Consider the following 23,945-nt stretch of genomic DNA (forward strand, 5'->3'; position numbering starts at 1 on the left):
GGATGCGCTCTAGAAACTTACTAGAACTGAATTCTCTCGTTCTGCCTAAAGTGAACAAATAGTAATCTGCACTGGGTTGTTAATGCCAGCATCTTAGAACAGCAAAAACATTAAGGAAGAAACAGATTGCTGAAAATGCAATCAAAACTATTTTCAGTGCAGCATCACTTATTTTATCTGTACTGTTAGCCACCTTGAGTGCTGTGCATAAGGATCTAAATATGGTTTAAGTATCTCATTCAAAACTCCTTTTAGCAATCCATTTCTTCTGCAATCTAGGTGTACAACCTTAAGGGGCAGAAGTTCTTCCCAAGCTTAGGCAGAAAAACAGATTCAGCCAGGCTTTTTCTCCAGCTGAGTATTTTGCTGTTTTCTTCATCAATGTGATAAACAACCAATTTAAAGTTTTAGTCCTTAGAATCAAAGAGTTAGTTCAGTGTTTCCAGGGAAGCTTCAACTAATGTATGCATGTAAAAAGTAAAAACACCTAACTTAAATATAGTATCTGGATCCCTCAGTTAACTGGCAATTTTTTCCTTTTGTGTAATGCACATCATAGGATAGGTAAATAAATACAAGGAACTCCTTTGTAAACGTTATTTTTATCTTGGATCAGAAGTCATGTAAATAGATTCTTGAAAGCATGCTTGCAAGTTCCATCAATCCATATATTAATACATTTTGATGCAGAAACCCCTTCAGCCTTGTACAATAATTTTAATACTTTAACATAATTACTGGAAGCTACAGGAAAGCCAAAAGGTTTAGTATCTAATGCACTATAAATTATACAAGGCTAATATATCAACATGGAAAATAAAACAAGCCAGACTGTGTTACATGTGAAAAAGTATGCTTTAACATTGTTTCTATCAAGTAAGCAAGCAACATTTCTCCTCAGGCCATCAATTGATGGGCATAAAGATAATTAAGGACATTCCTCAAAATTCCATCTCACAAAGTAACAAGTCTTCAGTGCTAAAAGTCTCTTCCCAGCAAATTCATTAGTTTATCTTGCTTTAACCATTGGCAGATATTAGTGAGACTGTGCAATGCTGGAGAAGTAGTCTAAAATGTCTTGGATAGTGAACTCCATAGTAATTCCAGATCCAGGATAACAGCGTGCTATTAACCCCTCAAAATGCTTGTACTGGCGTATGAACTCATCTTGCATAGAATGCCACACCACCTACCGATAAAAGAAGAAAAGCAGAATTTCAGTAATGTAAATATCCATGGTTACAAATCCGTATCACCAAAGGCCTGTCCTGCTGAATGGCTTCACTATTGAGGACAGCTCTGCACCTTCCAAGGAAATGTGTGTGTGGAGCTATTTCCAACATTTAGCTCCATGGTTAAGTATATCGGCACTGTCTCTTCTGCCATCTTCCTTTTCCTAGGACCTAGGAGGACAGTGGCGTTGCTGTTGCTATGGAGAGGCAAGGCAAGACAGATGGGTAAGAGTCAATTCCTTGCACACATGCATCGAAAGCGGCAGGATGAACCTTCTCCCTGCTCAGCTTTTGCCAGGATATGTACTTGTAATATGCCTTCACATGCAACAACCAGTAAACAGGAAAGCCCACTGACACCATCACAATCCTAGCCAGTTATTTGCTCAGGAGTTCGTTTACAATTGTACCAATAAGAAAGCAACATCCCAAAGGCTTCTTTACTTCAGATTACAGGTGGAGGTTCAATTAACTCTTCAATACATTTCCCCCTCCATTTAAAACACTAGCAAGTGAAAGAGAAAATAAGGCTAGAATGTTTCTCTTTGGCATGCAAGCTTCCTATGTAGAAAGAGACTCTGAAGTATTCCATCGTGTGAGCCTCACCAAGTGACACAGCCCAAACACAGCCTTCCTTCCTCTATGTCAAGGTGGATTTTCTGTTGTTGCTTTTATTGATGTTAGGTGCCTTTGGCATCCCCCCCCCCCCACCTCCCACAAATGGAAATGTGGGATATAAATGCAACAATCATATAAATTAACCTGGTTATTGTGTCTTCCCTGTGGCCTGTAAGGCTGAATGCACCCTGCACTTCCTCAAATGTTCTCTCCCCCCCCCACTTCACCCTTTATCCGGATGCAGTTCTATGATCTACATAGACATTTTCTACCTCAAACGTGTTATGTTCTACCTTAAACAAGAGACAAACCAAGGAAAGCAGAAACATTTACACAGCGTTAACTAGGTTTATACACACTCTTATATACCTATTATATTACCTGGAGTAGGTTTTCCTCTTCACACAAGTGTTTATCCACCTTCTTATAAAGGTTGTCCAACCCCTTTTTCACTTCCTTGCCGGGATACTCCTTTATAACTTTTCTTAGCTCCTGTTTATTGAACGCCAGCTGGTAGCTCACTTCCTCTTCTCTCACACCTTGCGCCACACGAGCTTCAACGCCCTCAAAGAAGTGCTGATGTGAAGTATTCAAATATATTAAATTCCACAAACAAAACGGTGCTCAGCCTTAAACACCTGGTATTAAGCGTGGCTTCTACACATTTGAACTATTCTCGTTGGGAAGCAGTTTTCCCTGTCTATTTTCGAAGTATGAAACTGACCTAGACCAGCAAAATGCAACTCATCACACACAAAGCTCTACATTCTATGCCTGTGCCCCACTGATATATATGTAGCCTATATTGTTATTTCTGCTTGTACACATTGGTTAAGCTGGACTTCTCCCTAGAGCCACTGCATCATCAATTGGTCTTGCAGGAAGGATTCTAGGAGAGGGAAGGTCATAGGCAAAGACCATCTGTCCAAATGGACTTCACCACCACATCAGCTGTACTATGGGAATCATCCCAATGGCTTTGTATATGTTGATATTGCTTAAGAATGTGCATGTGAGTGCTTAAATGAAGTTTCATGTTTTTTTTATAAGCTACCTTTGAAGGATATGCATCCTGAAACATGGGATATAAAAAAATTGTAATAAACAAAGCCTTTCATATTTTATTTCAGCCCATTTTCAACAATAATGTAGTTAGATAAGATGCTGACTAGCAACAGTGCCCCATTTCACAATGTGGATATTTATCAGATCAAATCACCACATATGTTGCTCGTTCTACTCTCGATGATTAAAAACTGAGATGAACAATCTACAAGCTTGCCTCTCCACAACTTTTTGAGATGTGTAGCGATAACCCATGTCATAATATGACATTCCTGTTCCTATCGCAACTTCCATCTCTTCTTCAGTATTTCATTGCACAAGAGTAGGTGAAACACAAGAGCTTCTGCAGCCTTTGTGAAACCTATTTTTGTTAGGGGTTTTAGTATGTACTCTATTCTTCCAACACCATATGCTATATAATATTACAGAGTGAATGCTAAATTTATGAATAAGAACAGGTATAAATAATTCTTCCATACTAATTAACAATTGGAGTGTTCATCTGGGGCTGTAAAAGTCTGCTTCTGACAGCCTTCTAAATTTAATATTTGTTTTTGTAACCCCCAGAATTGAAGTTATAGAAGGACATGTCTTACATTTAATTTCTCAAGTGGCTGTCCCAAAGAGTAGATGACGTAGGACTGCAGATGATCCGTATATTTTTGTTTAGCTTCCTTTTTCTCAGCCTCCAAACATGAGATTTTCAACCGAGAAAGAGTTGCAAAGATATGGTGAAAATTCTCCATCATGACCACATCCCGCGGTGTCTTTTGGCTTTCATTTGCTACTTTCTCCACTAAAAAAAAAAACCAAACCAAATGACAGACATGATCACACCAAAAGCAAAGAAGGCAAAGAATCAACACATACCTCTCAACACATAAGCATAATCCCTCAGCACGTAATTCCTGAACAGCATATATTTAGTTTCAGGTAGGAAGGTAATATCCATGTGATTTTAAAACCAGACAGTAGGGTTTTTGGGGTGGAAATAAGATAACCCACTCTAAAAAGAATCCTGAGGAGGCTGTGTTGATAATATACAAACACAAAAGGGACTCTCCTGTCAAGTAAAGTGCTTTTAAATACTACATAGTTTATGGAAGAGTTATGCACTTGCTTATATAAGTCTTAAATTTTGCTAAGTCGTGCCTTAATTTTTTTCTGTTTGATATGCCATCAATACAATTATACAACTTCATATGGAAAAAAGCTGTCAATGTTTCTATTAACTAAAAAGGCAAGATAGTGTCCTGATTAGTATGTCACATGAAGACAAACCATGGCTTAGCATGAAAATGCAGACTTCCCGAGAGGTCATAGCTGTTTGGCTCATCCCTAATTACTTTGCTGCTGCGCTGAGTATTGTCATCTGTATCTAGGTTTGTGGCTTATCTCTTGCTAGACAAACCATGAGTTACAACCCAGGTTAGTCCTATGGTTTACAGCTTGTGGTTTATCCAAGGGAGCTGAACCATGAGCCTAGGTTTGATAACAAACCATGGCTCAGCTCAATGTAACACAGAAGCAGAACAACCAGGAAGGAGTAAGTGGCTGTGTTTGCCTTTCCTGGACCCTGTGTGCTTGCGTCAAACAATAATTCACCTTAGCGTGGCATGTGAACCAGGCCAATATACTGAATGCAATGCTTTCATATTCATTTTTAAACCATGTTATAATATAAATAGCTGGCATACGCGGGCAAATAGGGGTTAAGTAACAGTGACTGACAGGGCAATCCACTGAGTTCAAGTGAGGGTAGGACTGAAGCCTTAACCCATTTCATCAACAGGATGACACTACATATGATACAACAGGAAAATGACTTTCTGATTATGAGGCAGACCTCACCATTAGTGAAAACTCCCCTAATAAGTTTTAGGTAGGCTTTATCTAGGTCTCCTCTGCGTTCAGCATTTCTGAAAATAGATTCAGCTAAGGCTGCAAACTCTTCAAATTCAGCAACAAATGGGAGAATTCCAACTTTACTCTTCTTGGATATCTTTACATCTTCCATCTGTTTGATTTGGTTACTCTGAAGAGGAAAAACAAAGATCACAGACCATAAGTTTTCATTTTAAACTGAGGAAGGGAAAGAGGTGAGACGAAGGCAGATGGATCCAAACTGCAACCAACCAGGAGGCAAGATATGTGCCATCGTTCCTCCACCCCAGCCAAACAGATAGGTTTAACTATAAGGCATCACATAAGAAACTGAGTTAAAGGTGGGACCCACTGCCCCATTGGTCCCCCATGTATTCCACATATAGACAAAACAGATTCACATTGCACATGCTCCTTATGTGTGATCCCGATAATCCTACCCCCCACCTTGTTCTGCAGGGCAGGGATTTCAAGTTATTGTGCATATATAGGTAGGAATCTATGCACATACACAGCACTGCCATCTGATATGGCCAATTTACGGAGGCAAGGGGAGCAATCCTACAGCCTCACCAAATGTGAAGTTCTACCTGGTTTGCCGAATGTGCGCATCGCCCAAAGAACCTAATTATGAAAGCCACTGAAAACTTACAATGCACTTGTCAAAGTTCCTTTTGACGGTCACTAAAACATTTCCAAGTGTTGTGCTGAGGAAGGACGTTGGATCCACGTTTTGGGCTGTCCATACGTGGTGACTCATTTTCACCAGCATATAAAGGGAATTAAAGCTATCAATTTTGTCCCCAAGAGCAATAAGGTTATTCAGTTCTGGCTCAACGCAGCGAAATATTTTTATCATCATCTGCCGGATCATGTGATTCCTGTAAAATATGGTGTGGACATTAGGCAAGCGAAGAACTTACTGAATAATTAGTTTTAGAAATCTAGGTGAACAATTAGTTCCCAGATCTACTGGTACAAAGTACAAAAGGGGAAAGGGGCTTTGCTTCATTTTAACGAGACACTGCCATGATGTTAAATAATTCCACTTTTAGAAGCTTTACCTGTCATGATTCTATAACCTAGGAAAATACATTATTTTGTTTTTGTTTAATATTGAACATACTCTGAAGACATTGACTGTAGACCACCAGTATTGTGTGCCCTTGATAAAGTTCCTCCATCGACCTCCTCTGCATCACTCTGAAAAAAGAAGGGATGGTTTAGATTAGAAGGAGATCGCTCCTTGTAGCAACTCAAGTTTTTGAGTCCACAATATTTAAAACGGAGTCGTACCATGGGTGTTCCAGGAATGCTAAGATGCTGTTGAAGTTTGAAGAATTTACTAATGAAGTCTTGTTCTGCCAGACACAAGGGTTCCAGTTCACTTAGGACTTGTTCAAAAATCTACAAAAAACAACAAAAAACCCCATACATTTAGCATACAAATGACTGCCACTCTTGATGGCCCACGGTCAAGAAGCACCATATCTATTTCCTTCGAAGGTATGTTCACACATGGCTCTTGTATGTGCAGTTAAAAAGCTTCTCTGGTCTTCAGCTTCATGCTGGTAGCATCCACACCAATGAACAAATGCCTAAGCTACTGTTTAACAATGATAGGATCTTGGTATCCTTTATGCCATGGTTGAGCATCCCTTAGTGGGCCTTATGCCAGAGCTTGCATGTCAAGTGCAGGCACAGCCAGCCACACAACACATCCATATATACACACAATTATTGCACGTATTTAAAGTCCTTATTTCACCAAGGTTTGCCAATTGCCCGCTGCGCCATGCTTATTACCTACCACGCTGTTCTGGGGGGACCCCAAACCACTGAAGTAGGTTTTCAAGGGGCACAGGGGAAACGGGCAAAAACTACTCCCCGCTTCTGTTACTGAAGGCATCTGCTGGATCAAAAGCCCCTTTGCAAGCAGAGGGGTGCAACTGGAGTCAACCTTACAAGAAAAAGTCTTCCATATGCAGCCTCTGGCTTACTGTAGTTCCCTTCTCTCCTTCACATCACAGGAACTGTTGCAGTGTAGCCATACTTTCCCATACTAGAAAAGTAACAGACAAGCACCAAGGGATGCATGATTAAGCTCCTTCTCATGCCAGTTTCTAAGAGAAGCAAGACCGGCATGGGGAGGAGCTGCAGCATGGGCTCCTCCCAAGCCACCCGGGACTTCTGATCCTACCTTTGCGGTGGGCTGTAGAGGTCCTCATGCAACATATGTAAAACAAGAGCAAAGGCCACAATTGCACCTAGTGTGAAATGAGCATTGTTGAAGCGCAGTTATAACATGCAGCACCAGTCAATGTGCTTACATTTTTACCTTATCAAACTTTGTTCTATCTGCCACATCGAGGTCAGATGCAGACATGTTCCCCATATCCAGCAAAGAGGAGGACTGAGACCTGCGATTTCCTGAACTCTGAACTGAGAGTTTGTTTAGGCTAGAAGTGGAACCTGTCAGCTTCCCAGAACTTCCATGAAGACCTAAGGTGATAATGAAAGCCATGTGAGGAACTGTCCTATATGGAATAATGCGTCACAATACAAATAAGCATTGCCTATTCAAGGTTAGCATTCCCCCGTCCATCTAGAGACTGCCAGTACTTTCCCTACATGACAAGAGGACTGTTGTGCTCACGCGTTTCTTCACCTAGAGGTGAAACCACATGGTTCAGGAACAAACACATAGTGACAGACATTTGGGCTCAGCAAATGCAAGGACTACTGTAGTGCTAATAGCATTCCAGAAAAGAGCACAGATAAGGGTGGATAGACAGAACCAGGTACGATTGATAAGGGGCATCTTCTAGAAGCAAAGCAGAACAAAGGCAAGAAATTACTATTTTCTTAACAAGAAAATAGTAGCAAACACCTGCTTGAAAGATAAGGAAACTTTTGATCCCCCCTGAGGCCTCTTTCAGTAAAATTATTTCAACTGCAGGCTGCCCTTACAGATAAACTCTAGCAATGAATATATTTTGTCCAAAAGTGTTGTGACTTTTGATCTTTGACCTTGCACAGTTATTCTGTGGCTTTCCACTTCAGCTGCAGAAAACTGAAAAGCAGTTGTGTTTTATGCAACTGTACTACTTTCAATATGGAAAGAAGCCACCACTGTGCTTTTTTGTGAGGATATGTAACAGCAAAAGATTATGGCTTGAACTGTTTGTAAATATTCATCCTGTAGAACCTCGAGCACCGTGAAGAGCTGGTCACTGTAGCCTCCAGCCATGTGTTGCAATGACTGTTGCCACAAGCCTGCAACCAGTCATGTGTATGGTGATTCCCTCTGCATGAGCACTGCATGGTGGAGGTTACACATGTCAGCACCCATGGGTAACCACCACACTACAAAGCTTAGGACTAGAGAAGTTGGTCGTCCCTACTTCTAAGCATTTGAAGCAGATGTTAAGTGGATTTAAGGGGAGAGTAAGAACACTGAAGGCTGGGGACATCTATTTAAAAAAACACCAGATACAAATGGCTATGCAAGTTCACACAACTATAGTTTGAATTGTAGCATAGACAAGCTCTTAGTGGAAACATGATGAGACACTCATGACTGCCATTTGCACAAAAATGAAAGAGAATGTGCTTCCCACATGGCAAGCATTATGTGGTGCAGAAGAATCTCATGGCAATATTATTCCTCTGGTAGCACTGTCTGTAATCCCAAATAGGCCTGTAATCGTCAGGGCAGATGAGCAGGAACTCCCCATAGACTAAATCAGAGCTCCATTGTGAATTTTTCATGGGGGTGTTTATCTTGCCTCAAAAAAGCATCCTGTGCAGACATGGCCCGGGTTAAAAAACAAGTTTCAAAATACGTTTCTATTGTATTTTGCCTATAAATGAGTATCACACTGAAGATCTCTTATAGAGGGGGGGGGGGCGAGGAAGAGAGACCTTCAATCCATGGGCTTAATTAGGCCCAATATGGGACCCTATGTGGCCAAGACTGGTTCTCCAAAACCACCTGCCCCAAACCTGATGTCATATATGACATCAGGTGAGGGGCAAGCAGAAACAGGAAGCTTACAGGGCAGTCCCTATTGTGCATTGGCAAGAGAGGCTTCCTGTCACTGCCAATCAGCTGATGGCTGGCGAGAGCAAGCCAGTTGGGACTGGCTACAAAACGGGAGCTCCCCCAGAGCTGAGCAGGTCCCATTCACCCGGCCGTATTTGTTCAGCGAGGGATAGGTGAGAAAAGGATCTGTCTCCACCCTGTCTTACAGGGGTCCATTGTCAGGTTTTGCTCCTTTTTATGATTGCTGTAGCACTCACAAATTTGTGCAAAAACACTGCATCTAACAGAATTCTGGTATTAATAGGTTTTTGCCATGACAATTACGTTTTACACAGACATGAATGCACTGGCAATAACCATTTAAAGCGCTCATCATACTCACTCTCCGTTTCCTGTTTGACAGCACTTTCTTTTCGAGGCAGTGTAGCTGGGATGGATTAGGTTGCAAGCATCAAAGACAAAGACAAGTTAAAAATGCATTTTGCACAAACCATGCACGAGATGCAAGTTAAGCACTAGCTGGAAAGAAACATGCAGATAACTATGAGAAGCAAGTAACTACAAGTTGCAAACAAACATAGCTGGGGAGGTACCCATCTAGAATTTTTAACTATGCGGGAAAATGTAGATTATGTTTTGGTAGCACACTGAAGATTTTCGTGTGTGTGAAAACTCGACTGTGCAGAGGGTCTCCATTTTGCCAGCTATGGCAGATGGAACACTAGGCATTCATAAGATATGATACAAATGAGAGGGCAGATGATGCTGAAGACATTTGGGTTGTGCAGAGATGCTATAGTATGTGAATTGGAGACACATGTCTCAGGATCCCTTAGGGACATCACAGGGGATTCTGCCATCGTTTAGTTAGCTGTGGCTGCCCACGATCCAGTAGTTCTTCCCCAGCATCCTCTGAAACATGGCAAGGGATGTGAGGGCAGCTCTCAATGATGCATTATTTCCTCTTGGTCACCTTCTAAGGAAGGCCAAGCATCACTTCAAGCCACTGCTTTAATGCTTGCATGGTTGGACTGGTCTTGACAATGGGAGACCTCAACTTCTATGTACAGAGCTGCACTGGTGCACATGCACAGAAAAGCCTAAACTAACGCTCACTGTTCATAGATAAGCAATCCTCTGTTGTAGAAAAAGCAACTTTTACAATCCGATGATGGCTGGGGCATAGAAGTTGCATTGTACAAAGTCAGACCCTTGGTCCTTCTAGCTCAGTATTGTCTATGCTGAAAGGCAGGCAGATCTCCAGATGTCTCCTACCTAGAGATGTTCTGGACTCAACCTGCTATGGCACTTCCCCAAGACTGTGAGACACTATCTAAATTTCAGTCTCCTGTATATCTGGTAAGCCTGGAGTATTGTCTCATTACTGGCAATTTAATATGCTTTTAATGCCATGACCATCGTTTCCATGTGGCATATTGAGCACACTAAATGCCTCCCAAGTTTTCAATGCAATTCACAATGAAGGAGTTTAGTGTTTCACTTCAAGCGCACATTACATCACACACTGTAGAGGATTTTTTCTCCTCCTTCCTACCATGGTACCTTGAGGGCCAGGGAGGTGGAGGGACTGAGGCAGGGCAATATTTCTGCAGGCAAACTATGTTTACTATGGGTTCACAATAGCTATTATTAACATTTCCACCCTGTTTTTTACAGTAACAACGTACACTTGTCCACATAGAAACCTGGTAGGATTTATGCACTTTTGGAGAGGACAAAACTGTCAGGCCGCAAACACAAAACCACAGGACACAAGGTTACTTATTACTGAATGCGACTTGGAGGTTGGATTCCAATCTAGTAGCAACAACTGGAGAGACAGGTTGCATACACAGAATATTTGATGTGCAATGTTCACAGTAAATGCAATACTACATGTAAAATAATGGCTTGTTAAGAGCAATGAGATCTGGGCTGCAGCAACCAGCTCAATATCTTTTCACACAATGAGCCTCTATGGTAGACTGAGGTACAGCAATAGGCTTGATTACCTTCCTCACAAGGTGAAAGGATGTAACCTAGCTAAGCCTGGCAGGGCAGCTTACTCTATGACATTAACCCCTTCATGCATTAATTAGACTTAATCATGATGGTTATGAGGCTGGTTATCCCACACAAAGTGCCTAAAATTTCCCAAACCCTGTACATATATTAACAAATAAGAAATATTGTGAGCCTATGGGCATGGACTAATGCAAAAAGGAATGGGGAAGAAAGAGGAAAGCATGTGAACATGACTTGCAGCTGCTAGGTCACTGTCACAGGCCTTTGCATATGTATGTGTGGAAATAATATCTATTTATTGTGGTCCTTCCTCCTCAGCGTTTTCAAATTTACATGTTCACCAAGCACATCTGGGGGTGAGTTGGGGTAGATAAATAAATAAACAAAATGAGAAGAGGCACAAAAAATAGAAGGCTCGCTCCCAAACACTAGAAATCATTCCTGTTTACTCTTTGGCATTTGGGTATTTCACCAAACGCTGTTCATATATGTCTGTGCTTGAGCTCAACTTAGCGGCCTTAAGGGCTAGCAGTGCGCCTTAAAAAAAGAAAAGAGAGGACAAACTGAAATTCCCAGGATTCTAAATTCTGCACCCGATATTAATTGGGGCAGTATGACTGCATATTTACAGAGTACACAGAGCCCTGGCTATCAGAGACACTGCACTGTGGGACAGGGCGGCCTACATTATAGAAAATGCAGGAGGTCACTGTATGGAAGGAGAGATTTAAAAACAGTCAATCTGGGAAGGTGCTTATGGCTTATCATAGGCCATTATCTAAAGTAACTAAAAGGTCCCTTTAAGGTAAAGGGACCCCTGCCCATAAGGTCCAGTCGTGTCCGACTCAGGGGTTGCAGTGCTCATCTCGCGTTACTGGCCGAGGGAGCCGGCGTACAGCTTCCGGGTCATGTGGCCAGCATGACAAAGCCGATCTGGCGAACCAGAGCAGAGCATGGAAACGCCGTTTACCTTCCTGCTGGAGTGGTACCTATTTATCTACTTGCACTTTGATGAGCTTTCAAACTGCTAGGTGGGCAGGAGCAGGGACCGAGCAACAGGAGCTCACCCCGTCGCGGGGATTCGAACCGTCCACCTTCCGATCAGCAAGCCCTAGGCTCTGTGGTTTAACCCACAGCGCCACCCGTGTCCCTAAGGGTCCCTTTAGGCAACACATAATATTCCACTGCATTATAGCTTACGTAATCATGCCCTCCCTTTCTGATGTTCAGACTGCAAGTGCCATTTCTTATGTAGCCAAAATGGAACCTTCCATCCCAAGAGAGAGACATATCACTGAGGTTTGTGAAAGTACAAACTATCTTTTAGGGACTGTAGAACACCCCCCCCCAACAACCCAGTGAGTACTAAGTGTACTAAATAGCCATGGAATGCTGCCTGACTGTTGGAGGAGAAAGACTGAAAACTGGAATAGAGAGAATGGATGAGGATGGAGTGTTTGGAATCCTGAACAGGATTTTGCTGTAAGCTCCACTTGGCTCCATGAAAATCCTTACAGGGTTTACTATCAATTGCTTGCAGGGAACCAGGCAGAGGGCCTTCTCGGTAGTGGCGCCCGCCCTGTGGAACGCCCTCCCATCAGGGGTCAGAGAGATAAACAACTACCTGTCATTTAGAAAATACCTGAAGGCAGCCCTATTTAGGGAAGTTTTTAATCTGTGACTTTGTATTGTATTTTAATATTTGTTGGAGGCCGCCCAGAGTGGCCGGGGAGACCCAGCCAGATGGGCGGGGTATAAATAATAAATTACCGGTATTATTATTATTATTATTATTATTATTATTATTATTATTATTATTATTACAGTTTGATTTAAATTCTATTCTATTCCGAAGGGTACAAGTTACATTACACAATTTATTTCCAGTTCTGTCTTTTAAAAGAAAAGGACACAGAGTTTCCCTTGGCAAGATACATTTAAGTTAACATCACTTAGGGAAGACTATAACCAAGGAAATGTCTTAAATTCCACCATAAGCCTTTACGTACCATATTCTCCTCAGGACAGAAATTCCAACATCTCCAACTCCCTACTGCCGTAAGTGAAACTTAGAAAAGTCCTCATGATCCATTTCAAATATTTATGCTCATGAATATTTACTATTCACTAAGACCTCTGAACATACCCCCAGCACCATCAATATGAGCTTTCATACAGAAGACTCACTGGATCACATCTTCAGAAATATCAAGCAGAGCTAAACGGACTTGCTGCTGGTCCCCCCTTGCCACTTGTCAGGCACAACACCACTAGAATTTTAGTCTCCACAATTTGCACATTAAATTTAAATGGTGACACCTATACCCCTTACTCGAAACTTCTTAAAACACTTTTGCAGCCACTGCTAAAATTATCTGCTGTCAGTCGCAAAAGCAGAAACCTCCTTCGGCTCATTCTGACACAAAACTGAAAAAAGGGAGCACCTGTTATATACTTACCAAACTTCTTCCCTTCCTTCGTTGCCCCAGTCATTTTAATCTTGGCAACTTCAAAGAAATCCTTTATTTCCCTGTCATACAACCGTGATAAGTAGTCCATATAGTTCTTAAAGAAAAATGAACACACAGTAAAGGTTTAGTGGCTTCTCGGGAGGAGAAATATATGGCACATCACTTCAAAAGACATAAATTTGGAATGCACAGCATGTGCCGGGTGCGATGTCATGCACGATACATGCCAGGCTTCCTCAGTCTTGGAGGCAACCTGGTGCCTCTGCGAGGGGTTTACATTCCTGGATACCGCACGTGTAAGTGAAATTGTGTATACTGGGAACACCATCTAAAAAGCCTCTAAACCTCCATCCGACCTCTGGAAACCCTTGAAAAACGCTTTTATTTTTATTTTTTATTAGTTTATTTTAAAATAATATTTATTTAATCAATTTCAAAACTTACAAAAATGAAAAAACACACATCAATAGACATGAAGAATCCTTTACATAAAAAGTTATATTTTTCTCCTTGTCCCACCCTCCTACTCCCCCTCGTCCGTGCATGATTTCATTTACTCGATATTCCAACTTCTCTTTCCTAGTTGTGTTATTATTTTCCTTGTTAATCTCCTATATCTTTATATTTCCTTACTATTTTCCCCTGCATAATTTACTCCATATTTGCTGAAATATCAATTCCACAGCAGTGTGCGATCATATAATATTTCACTCCTTCCCATTCCTTTATTATTATATCTTGGTTTGATCAACCTCTAATATTTGCCGTTATTTTTGCCATCTCAACCGATTCGTACATCTTATTTCTCTACTCTGATATTGTTGGGATTTTCTCCCCTTTCCAATATTTAGCAATTAGTAACCTCGCTGCAGCTCTTAACCCCCATTCAACCTCTGAAACCCCTTGAAAAACGCTTTTAAAAACCAACAATACCTACCAGACTCCCTCCAAACCTCCTTTCTCAAGCTCCATCTCTCCACAGACCTCAAATGTTGGTGCAAAGGCTCATGGGATTGCACCTGCAAAAACTCCTGGGATTCCGAGCTGCTCTTTTTGCCCTTTCCATGCCATTTCTGGGTTTGAATTGAATTGAATTCTTTATTTATTCCGCAGCACTGCGCATGCACATGGTTGCCAACGAGTGGGGAGTTGCCTGGATATGCAAGTTATCTCTACAGATGAAGAAACTGAAAATGCAACTCTGGGCACCAGAGGAAGCTGGCAGCATAAGGCAAATTGTGTTGCAGTTTTATCTTGAGACTCATTATCTCAATAAATCAAAAGGAATAAACTTAAGAGGGCACAGTAGTGGTGGAAAGGAGATTTCCTACTATTCAAGAGCTTACAGTCCCTAGACTGCTGCATCATCTCACACTGCAAACTAATTTAGCAAAAGAAAATACTGTTTGATTACCTCCCATATTATATTTCACTTTGAGCCACTCACCGTTGTTAGCCCTTCATATTTTCCATAATCTGTGTTCTTTAACCACTCCATAAGTTTGGCATAGCGCAACAAGTCTCTGTGAAAGGGATGATGGTTCGGTAGGGTCAACTCAATGGAGTGCTGAGCAAGAGTGGAACTTTGGTCATGGCCCTTGGCAGAGGAAAGCAACAGAAGAAAGTTGTATGAACATAACAGTAGAATCGCAAAGCTGGATACCCTGGGGATTTGCCAGTTTGTCAGATAAAAGATCTGCCTTGCCATTTAGCAGGTATGCTTTTGCAGCTGTTCTGTGTTCCTTTCAGTACTTTGAAAGAAAGAAAACAGACATTAAAAACCCACAAAATATTCAAGGAACAAAATAAATGCTGAGCTACAAATTATGTGTTAGAAATCACAATGCATTCTCATCGGGACTTGCGTTTTCTGTTTGAAATTTCAATATTGCTCTCATTAACCTTGTAGCGACAGCTAAGATATTGTCTCAACAGATTCCAAAATCATTTATATAGAGTGAAACAAAGCCCAATTTGTTAGATTTTGGTTGAATTTCTTCAATATTATTTTACACAGTAAAACAATATAAATTTGATGATATGCTTTAAAAATGCAACTCCAGATAAGATGTTAAATACAAAAGTGCCAGTTAATAGACATCATTCACAAACATGTAAGCCAATCTGTCACCCATTCATTCATCTATTTAGAGAAACACATCATCACTCTATAATATGCCCGAGAGAGAGGCAATATCTCAATTTCACTGTTAAGACACAATTTAACAAAGCTTATCAAAGCTGATTTCACTCCCCTTTGAGTTACATTATGTTAACAAAATGCTAAATATGATCAGCCCCAACATTCACATGTAGACTTCACAGGTACCAGGAAAACCAGGTATCCTATATACTAATTGCAAACTCATTCTCTTAATGTGGATCCTTATGTATGCCAAATGGCATTATCCACGCACAAGAGGGGGATATCAGCAGGTGTGGGGGAACCCCAAGGTTCCAGAAGTATTCAAATCTTTGGAAAAAATCCTGCCAGAGGCTGGGGGTGAGAAGATACCCAAAATAGCCCAAAGAAGACTGAGCATGGTCAGTGGGCATGGAATACAGACTCACTGCCCGGGTTGGGAGGGCGGGTGGGGGGCAGGAAGCCTTGGAGAAGGGGGAAGAGTGTGTGGCATATCCTTAAAAAGGCATGGCTGGCTGGCAATTCTAAGCAGGAGCACTCCGGACTGCAATGTTTTGCAGCAGGTCCTGCTTGTTCTCTATTGAGGACAATAATGTGATATTCAATAAAGACTTCACTACAATTTAATTTCTAGTAGTGAACTGTGATTGTCATGTGAAGAGTGGTATAAAACTTTAATAAATAACAGAAAGTAAATAAAACCAGCAGTTTTCATTTGCCTTCCCTGCTACCACCCACCCACCTGTGCAAATCACGTTGACACAGCTCTAACCCAGTCTATGTTGATTCAACATCTTTGTGCCTAAGTTGTGCATCTTTTACAAAGCGCATTAACAATACGTAGGAAGCTTTGGTGTCGAGGTAATCCTCAGAAGGACTTGTTTCCTCAAGTCACAGAAGCCATATTTTCTATTTTGCAGAGGCAACACTGCAGGACATACATTAGGCTAAGCAAGCTTTTTAAAAGACGACTCAGTAAAATTAAAACAGGTTGATTCAAACTCTCTGTACTCACAGGAACTGAAAGATAGTAGGACCTGTTAATGAGACCCTTCTCCAGCTCTATAAACTATTTGGAGATAAAATGCAGGGATGTAAACACTGTATTGAATAGAGATGCCCACACAACCCATTCCTAACAGTAAGCTGTGCATGTGAAAACTTAAAAGCTTCAAAAACAAAGGTGATACAGAAGTTAGACCAAATATTAATTTGTAAGTGCCATACAAAGAAAATATATAAACATCTCAGTCTGGATAAAAGTTTGGTCTTTTAACAGTGACCAATTCCCCTGGGAAGTTTAGTTCACAAGGAAGGCACTGTAATCCTCCCACAATAGGTGGAAATCAAAAATATATTTGCTCTAAAACATGCTCCATTTTTGCATGTTGTAACTAAAATACAAAAACAGGCCTATCCCAGCCTCCACTCATTATTTTGTAAAGCCATCTAATCTCCTGGCCATCTCCATCTCCTAGCAGTGAAGAGATGGAAAAGCAATGCTCATATCCTATTTCTTGCACTGCAGAGAACCAGGTAGCACCAATTCACCAGAATATTTGTGCACTGGAGCCGTAGTACTGAGATGCCAGCGTTTAGTTAATTTTCCACATTAAGGGTATACATACCCTCCAACATTTCTCCGATGAAAATAGGGACATCCTATTCCACCATCATCTTACTATCTATACCCCGCCCATCTAACTGGGTTGCCCCAGCCACTCTGGACGGCTTGCAACATATGTAAAAACATAATAAAACATTAAACATTAAAACATAATAAAACATTAAACAAAAAAATTCCCCACACAGAGCTCAGATGGCTCGGAGGTCGGATAACTCCATGCCCTCCAACATTTCTCCGATGAAAATAGGGACATCCTAAGGAAAAACGGGACATTCTGGGATCATATCAGAAACCAGGACGGCTTCTGTAAATCCCTGGAAAATAGAGACATTTGGAGGGTCTGGGATATAGCCAATGGCTGGCTCATTTCACTAAATTTTCTTTGCCGCTGATCATTAAGGGAGCAAAGTGATGCAAAGCAGTCAGGAGGCTTAAGGGAAATATAGAATTTATTGAAGTCTCTGAAAACTGAATCGAGCATTCGTCTTCAAAAAATTTACAGTTTGGAAAAGAGTCAAGGTACCTGCTGAACAAATACGTTGTTGAGATGGCTGGCCAGTCTCCGCGCAAACTGCTCTCGCAAATCGCTAAACCGCTGCTGCTGCTGCTTCACAGCATGGAGCATCTCATGCCCTATAATCAGAAGAGGAAACCGAAACAAAATACTGCTTCAGTAAGGAAAGTTTCAGAAAAGAGAAAAGGACTGGGGAAAACCAGAAGACTTCAGCTGCAGAAAGACAACGGTAAGGGGGGGGGGTCTTAATTAGAAAAACACTTACCTGGCTGAAGAGTTACACTCATACACTGTAAGAGTGCATCTGCCGCATTAGTGCAGGCCTCAATGCCCCGGGAGGATGAGAGGTCTCCTTCCTGGAGGGCCTTGATGTGACCTTTTGCCAAATCCATATGGTTCTGCAAGAACAAATGTTTACACTGGGAGGGCAAGCACTAAACTTCAAAACCTTATTTATCTTTCACAGGGTACAGAAAGGAGCTCAGATTATTATTTTGCATATTCCAAACAAGCACCGCTAACCTAATTTCCACCTACCATAATGGCCTTGGGCATAGATTTGCATGCTAGCGTTTTTTATCAATTTCCACCGCTGCCGCTAACAAAACGCTCCATACAGATCGCTAAGTTGACTTAAGCACACAAACACATCGGAACCAAAAGTAAACCGCACTGAGACAGAAAGCCCATTTCGCTGCAGGCAATGGAAGTGCAAGAGGCGGCACTCTGTTTGCCTTAGCGTGACTTGAGAAGCAGGCCTACGGGGAGCTGCCACTGAAATACTGCTATGGATTCAATTCAGTACACTCGAGATCTTTAAAACTAAACGGCTTGAGACCAGGTTACCAGTAGGACGATCTTATCCCACATGCATTTTAAGATCTCTGAAGAGACCCTGTTCTATGTTCTGCCAACATCTGAAATGATTTCAGTAGGAACACAAGAAAGAGCCAGGTGCATTTAGGCTTCATAGTTCCTTCCAAGGGAGACCAATCTCTTTGCTTTCCCTATGCAAAGAAGTGACGGTCTTCCTGAGCCTTTAGCCTGGCTGAGGCAATTTTAACTGGGCTCCTGGTTTGTTTGTTTTTAACACCTATCAGCCGCTAGTTTAAAACTAACAAATCAATTTTTAATCTGTTTGTAGAGTTTTACATCTGTTGATATTTTTATTACACACACACACTTTTGCAGTTATGTTTTGTGTGCTTCATTACAAAAAAGGCAGAGATTAATAAATAAATATGGGGAATAGTCAAAAAGTGTACTAGGCATGCCAAAGTCCCTGGACACACTTAAAGTAGCTCACTGAACCTAAAGCTATGCAGCTGAACAGCTAAACGTGTTTTATTGGCATTAAGTATAATGGCAGTGTGACAACTACTTTTTAATCTATTGTAATTCCTCAAATTTTGGTTTGGGTTTACTGTGTGTTTGAACAAATAAATACGTAAGTATGTCACATGCTTACAACAAGGAACTCTATCTCTGAAAGTAATTTCAGGTTGTTAGTGTTGCTAAGATGAATTAGATGGTTGCTTTCCGAAATCTGGTCCATTTGTTCTTTCACGCTCTGCAGCATTTCCTCGTAACTGCTCAGCTTCACTTCAATTTGGTCCACCTCTCTCAGTGCCTCATCCAGCAGCTTCATCAAGATGTTCACTTGTTTCTCAGAGGCCATGATCGAGTGGATGTTTGCCTGCAAAAGAAATAATATCCATTACCCATCTTCCATCATATTTCAAGAGTTGGTAGTCACTAAATGCAATGACACCAAGTTGGAACACAGCTGATTAAAAAAAACACAACCATAACTCTCTCAGAATAATAATAATAATAATAATAATAATAATAATAATAATAATAATAATAATATATTTATATCCCGCCCATCTGGCTGGGTCTCCCCGGCCACTCTGGGCGGCCTCCAACAAATATTAAAATACAATACAAAGTCACAAATTAAAAACTTCCCTAAACAGGGTGCCTTCAGGGAACCGCCAGAAGGCCCTCAGCGCTGGACCTCAGTGTCTGGGCAGAATGATGGGGGTGGAGACGCTCCTTCAGGTATACAGGACCGAGGCCGTTTAGGGCTTTAAAGGTCAACACCAACACTTTGAATTGTGCTCGGAAACGTATTGGGAGCCAATGCAGATCTCTCAGGACCAGTGTTATGTGGTCCCAGCGGCCACTCCCAGTCACCAGTCTAGCTGCTGCATTCTGGATTAATTGCAGTTTCCGGGTCACCTTCAAAGGTAGCCTCACGTAGAGCACATTGCAGTAGTCCAAGCGGGAGATAACCAGAGCATGTACCACTCTGGCAAGACAGTCTGCAGGCAGGTAGGGTCTCAGCCTGCGTACCAGATGGAGCTGGTAGACAGCCGCCTTGGACACAGAATTAACCTGCGCTTCCATGGACAGCTGTGAGTCCAAAATGATCCCAGGCTACGCACCTGGTCCTTCAGGGGCACAGTTACCCCATTCAGGACCAGGGAGTCCCCCACACCCACCCGCCTCCTGTCCCCCAAAAAAATTATTATTACACCAGCATTCATGTGCACCAACCTGGAGCCCTCCAGAAGTAAGTAAGTAAGTAATGTCCATCTGACTGGGCAGCCCCAGCCACTGTGGGCTGCTTCCAATAAATATAAAAGCAACTGTTATCATCCCTCAACACTGGCCATGCTGGCTAGAGCTGATGGGAGTGCAAGTCTAAAATATCTAAAGGGCATTAAGTTGAGGGTGGCTGCCACAAACCCTGGTAAGTAGCAATGGTAGAAGAAACTTTGGCCCACATCCCTAATTAGCTCCACCAGGCTTCCCTATTTGGCCCCCCTGGCTGTTTTGTCCAAGCCATTCATCACCTGATGTGAGGCATGGACAGGTAAAGGTGTGGATTCAAGTAGCCCCAAATTCAAGGCATGGCTGCAAAGGAGGAATCTTGGTGGTCCCTCCAAATGTTGCTAGGCTACAGCTTCCATCGTTCCCGATTACTGGCTATGCTGCAGTCCAGAACATCTGCAGAGGACCACAATGGCTGCCCCGAGCCTAAGTCCAAACCAAAGCATATTCTGCATAAGCTAAGAACCTTTCCATTATCTCTTGCAAAGCACACTGCCATATTTCAAAATAAATCATTACCCCATCGAGCACTTGCAGTTCTCTGGACAACTTATCTGCAAAGGCCTCTGCATTGGAGATGGCATATTCACAGCCTTCCATCATTATTTCGATGTCCTGCTCTTCTCTTGCATTTAACTCTTGGTATTCGTCCACCACCTCTTCATCTCCTCCTGCCACATTCTGATTCTCACCACTTGGAACCGATTCTTGGGAGAGCAGAAAAAGATTTCATTCATGACAAACTGATACAAGGCTACCGTCTTAACCTAGGTGATCAAAATCTTTTTGAATGACTGACAAGACAACAATGACAAGGAAAGTGGAAGAGAGCTGTCCATACAATGTAAGCATCATGAATCTTCTTCAAATGGTAAGTCAGGAAACACTATTATTCTCCAAGTCCTTTTCAATATAAAAAAGAAGCTAGTGTCATTTAATGTTTGACATTCTGCTCTAATTTGTTCAGGCTCCCTTTTGTACAGAATGTGATAACTGGAATTTATTGAATGGTAAAGGTTTTGACTACATTGAAGACCTACTCCTGGAACCTTACCTGGGTAGGTAATTTTTGCCCCTGCCAGGAACCTACCTAGGTTTTAAGGCAGGCATAGGCAAACTCAGCCCTCCAGATGTTTTGGAACTACAACTCCCACCATCCCTAGCTAACAGTACCAGTGGTCAGGGTTGATGGGAGTTGTAGTCCCAAATCATCTGAAGGGCTGAATTTGCCTATGCCTGTTTTAAGGCAGAAGACAACCAAGCCTTTGCTATGGCAAACAAAGACTGACTCTTTTCCAGTGTCCACCTCTATTACTTCTTCCTCACCTTTAAGAAGTCACATAAAAACATTTTATCCTTGGAGTACTAAGGTTTGATTTCTTTCCCCTTACTTGCTATTTTCTGCCCTTGCTTTTTAAATGGGTGCTTGCTTTACAAAAATAAAAGTACTGATTCTCCCTCCATAGTCAGCTGAATACACACACACACAAAAATAGTCAGCTGAATACAATCTATCACCTCTGTCCAAAACAGTTCGATTTTAGCACAGCATTAACAGGTAATTAAATAACTAACATCATTTGCATTGCATTGTGAAACTACTTTCATGACATTTCTTCACATTTGGGGTGTTTCAGCTGCTCCCTGCAGCATTAAGGCTTCACAGAGTTATGAATTTTAAAACTCTTGTATTTCCACCTGCATTTTCAGTACATTCCTGAGTGACCTGAAGAAATGTGTTTTGCTTAACAAGATAGGTCATAGGCAATTTTAAGAAAGCAAAAAGCAACTGAATTAGTCACACAGAAGAAGAAAAACAGAAAGAAAAGGTGTTACGCACCTTCTGCGACTTTAGGTAGTTCTGGAGAATTAGAAAGGATTTGAAAAGCAGAGGAAAGGAAGCAAAGAATATTAGCTAAGCAGTGAACGAACACAAAATTTTTCAGAAATGGCAATAAATCATCACAGAGTCAAAGCTTTGAAATTTAAGTAGACTACAAAGCAGGTTTCTTCATATACATGCAACATCTGGCAGACCACGTGATTTCTTATTAAGCTTTTAAACATACAAGCATGCAGGCTGCGTAATTAACAGTTACCTTAATATTCTAAACTTGTATTCAGTTGCTTTTCTCAGAATGGACAGGTTAGACCTGCCAAGCAGGACACATTAAAATTGATCTGATAACAATTTAAACTTAGCTTTAGCAACTAATAAGTTACATAGGCTCTTCAAGTATGATGTACAGGAGTCCAAAAGCCCAAGATTGCAGAATGTCCCTAGCAAAACATGCCTCAATCCTACACTTACCACGCTAATTAATTTCAAAAGAACTTCCAGGAAAGTGGACCATATCCTAATTTAGGTCAAAGACATATGAAGCCAATAAAAGCCTTAGTTATTGTTAGTATATGCATGAATGAGGGCAATACAAACAATGTGATTTTCTACTGCTTTTAAAGTATGATGAAATTAATATTTTAACTAGAATACAGCATTATGAAAGATTCAACTGAAGTTTTTACCTTCTAGAAGCTGAGAACTAACATTTATGAAGTCGATCTTCTTTCTAATATACCGCTGATTGAGTTTCCAAATGCATGAAATGAAAGTGTTCTTTTCTGCTATACTGCTAGCAACCCATTTGTACACTTTCTCAAAATGCAGGTCAAACTCGGGGTTTTCCTGAAAAACAGGGACAAAACAGATGGGGAAAATCACAATAGTATGTTCCCAACATAATGGTTTAGATTCCAAGGGCAGATCTAAGTAATACATTTAACACACATTCAAATGCACATGGATTCTCCTAAAGAATCCTGTGAACTATAGTTCTGTGAACTACAATTCCCAGCATTATTTTAAGAAAGTCAGGTGATTTAAAGGTGCGCGGAATATGCTTTAAAAGCATGGTGTGTGGATCTATAAAAAAACTTCAGCAGGCAGAAGTGTTCCATCAGTTATACTCATGGAATGCTCCCACTAACGGAAGCAGGGGTGGAGACTTTCATCACTATAATATTCCCTCTTGAAAATCTGCTGCAGAGGGCAGGGAAGCCTCTGGAGCAGCATGGGAGGTGGTGCAGGGGGCAAAGGGGAAAGAGAGATAAGTGAAAAATGCAACCCATCCTGTGCTCCAACAGGAGCCTCTGCTGCATCCAAGAGCCCTTCTGTTTGCAGAGAGCTGGTTAGGATCCAAGCCAATGCATTTTCAAACAACACAATGTTCTTTGGGCTTCAGTACAACAGGACACGGGTGGTGCTGTGGTCTAAACCACTGAGCCTAGGGCTTGCCGATCGGAAGGTTGGCGGTTTGAATTCCTGCAACGGGGTGAGCTCCCGCTGTTCAGTCCCAGCTCCTGCCCACCTAGCAGTTCCAAAGCACGCAAGTGCAAGTAGATAAATAGGTACCGCTCCGGCAAGAAGGTAAACGGCGTTTCCGTGTGCTGCACTGGTTCACGAGAAGTGTCTTAGTCATGCTGGCCACATGACCCGGAAGCTGTCTGCGGACAAACGCCAGCTCCCTCGGCCAGTAAAGCGAGATGAGCACTGCAACCCCAAAGTTGTTCGCGACTGGACTTAACTGTCAGGGGTCCATTACCTTTACCTTTTACAGTACAACAGTAGCATGTCAGATGCTCACACACACACAACACAAAAAATGACATGAAGGCTTACTACTTCTGTAGGAAACTAATAAA

At 41.6% G+C, this 23,945-nt stretch overlaps 1 protein-coding gene across 7 annotated transcripts in view; it reads right to left on the reverse strand.

Moving 5' to 3' along the window:
* Positions 1-697: 697 nt before the first annotated feature.
* Positions 698-23,945, reverse strand: part of EXOC1 (exocyst complex component 1) — a 28,235-nt gene continuing 4,987 nt past the window's right edge. The window contains exons 4-21 of one of the 7 annotated variants that reach the window (XM_033161308.1): positions 22,770-22,929; positions 22,084-22,104; positions 20,763-20,950; positions 19,093-19,320; positions 17,890-18,022; positions 17,634-17,743; positions 16,499-16,552; positions 14,788-14,937; positions 13,329-13,434; positions 9,227-9,271; positions 7,138-7,301; positions 6,096-6,206; positions 5,926-6,002; positions 5,452-5,680; positions 4,767-4,950; positions 3,512-3,711; positions 2,232-2,426; positions 698-1,189 (exon numbers count right to left, since the gene is read on the reverse strand). In XM_033161308.1, the coding sequence (XP_033017199.1) occupies positions 1,037-1,189; positions 2,232-2,426; positions 3,512-3,711; positions 4,767-4,950; positions 5,452-5,680; positions 5,926-6,002; positions 6,096-6,206; positions 7,138-7,301; positions 9,227-9,271; positions 13,329-13,434; positions 14,788-14,937; positions 16,499-16,552; positions 17,634-17,743; positions 17,890-18,022; positions 19,093-19,320; positions 20,763-20,950; positions 22,084-22,104; positions 22,770-22,929 (2,508 nt within the window). In that variant the 3' untranslated portion in view covers positions 698-1,036. The remainder of the gene's footprint in view (positions 1,190-2,231; positions 2,427-3,511; positions 3,712-4,766; positions 4,951-5,451; positions 5,681-5,925; positions 6,003-6,095; positions 6,207-7,137; positions 7,302-9,226; positions 9,272-13,328; positions 13,435-14,787; positions 14,938-16,498; positions 16,553-17,633; positions 17,744-17,889; positions 18,023-19,092; positions 19,321-20,762; positions 20,951-22,083; positions 22,105-22,769; positions 22,930-23,945) is intronic. The other 6 variants (XM_033161309.1, XM_033161311.1, XM_033161310.1 and 3 more) reach the window with 6 other exon arrangements.

The sequence above is a fragment of the Lacerta agilis genome, chromosome 9, assembly GCF_009819535.1.
Source record: "Lacerta agilis isolate rLacAgi1 chromosome 9, rLacAgi1.pri, whole genome shotgun sequence".
NCBI lineage: Eukaryota > Metazoa > Chordata > Lepidosauria > Squamata > Lacertidae > Lacerta > Lacerta agilis.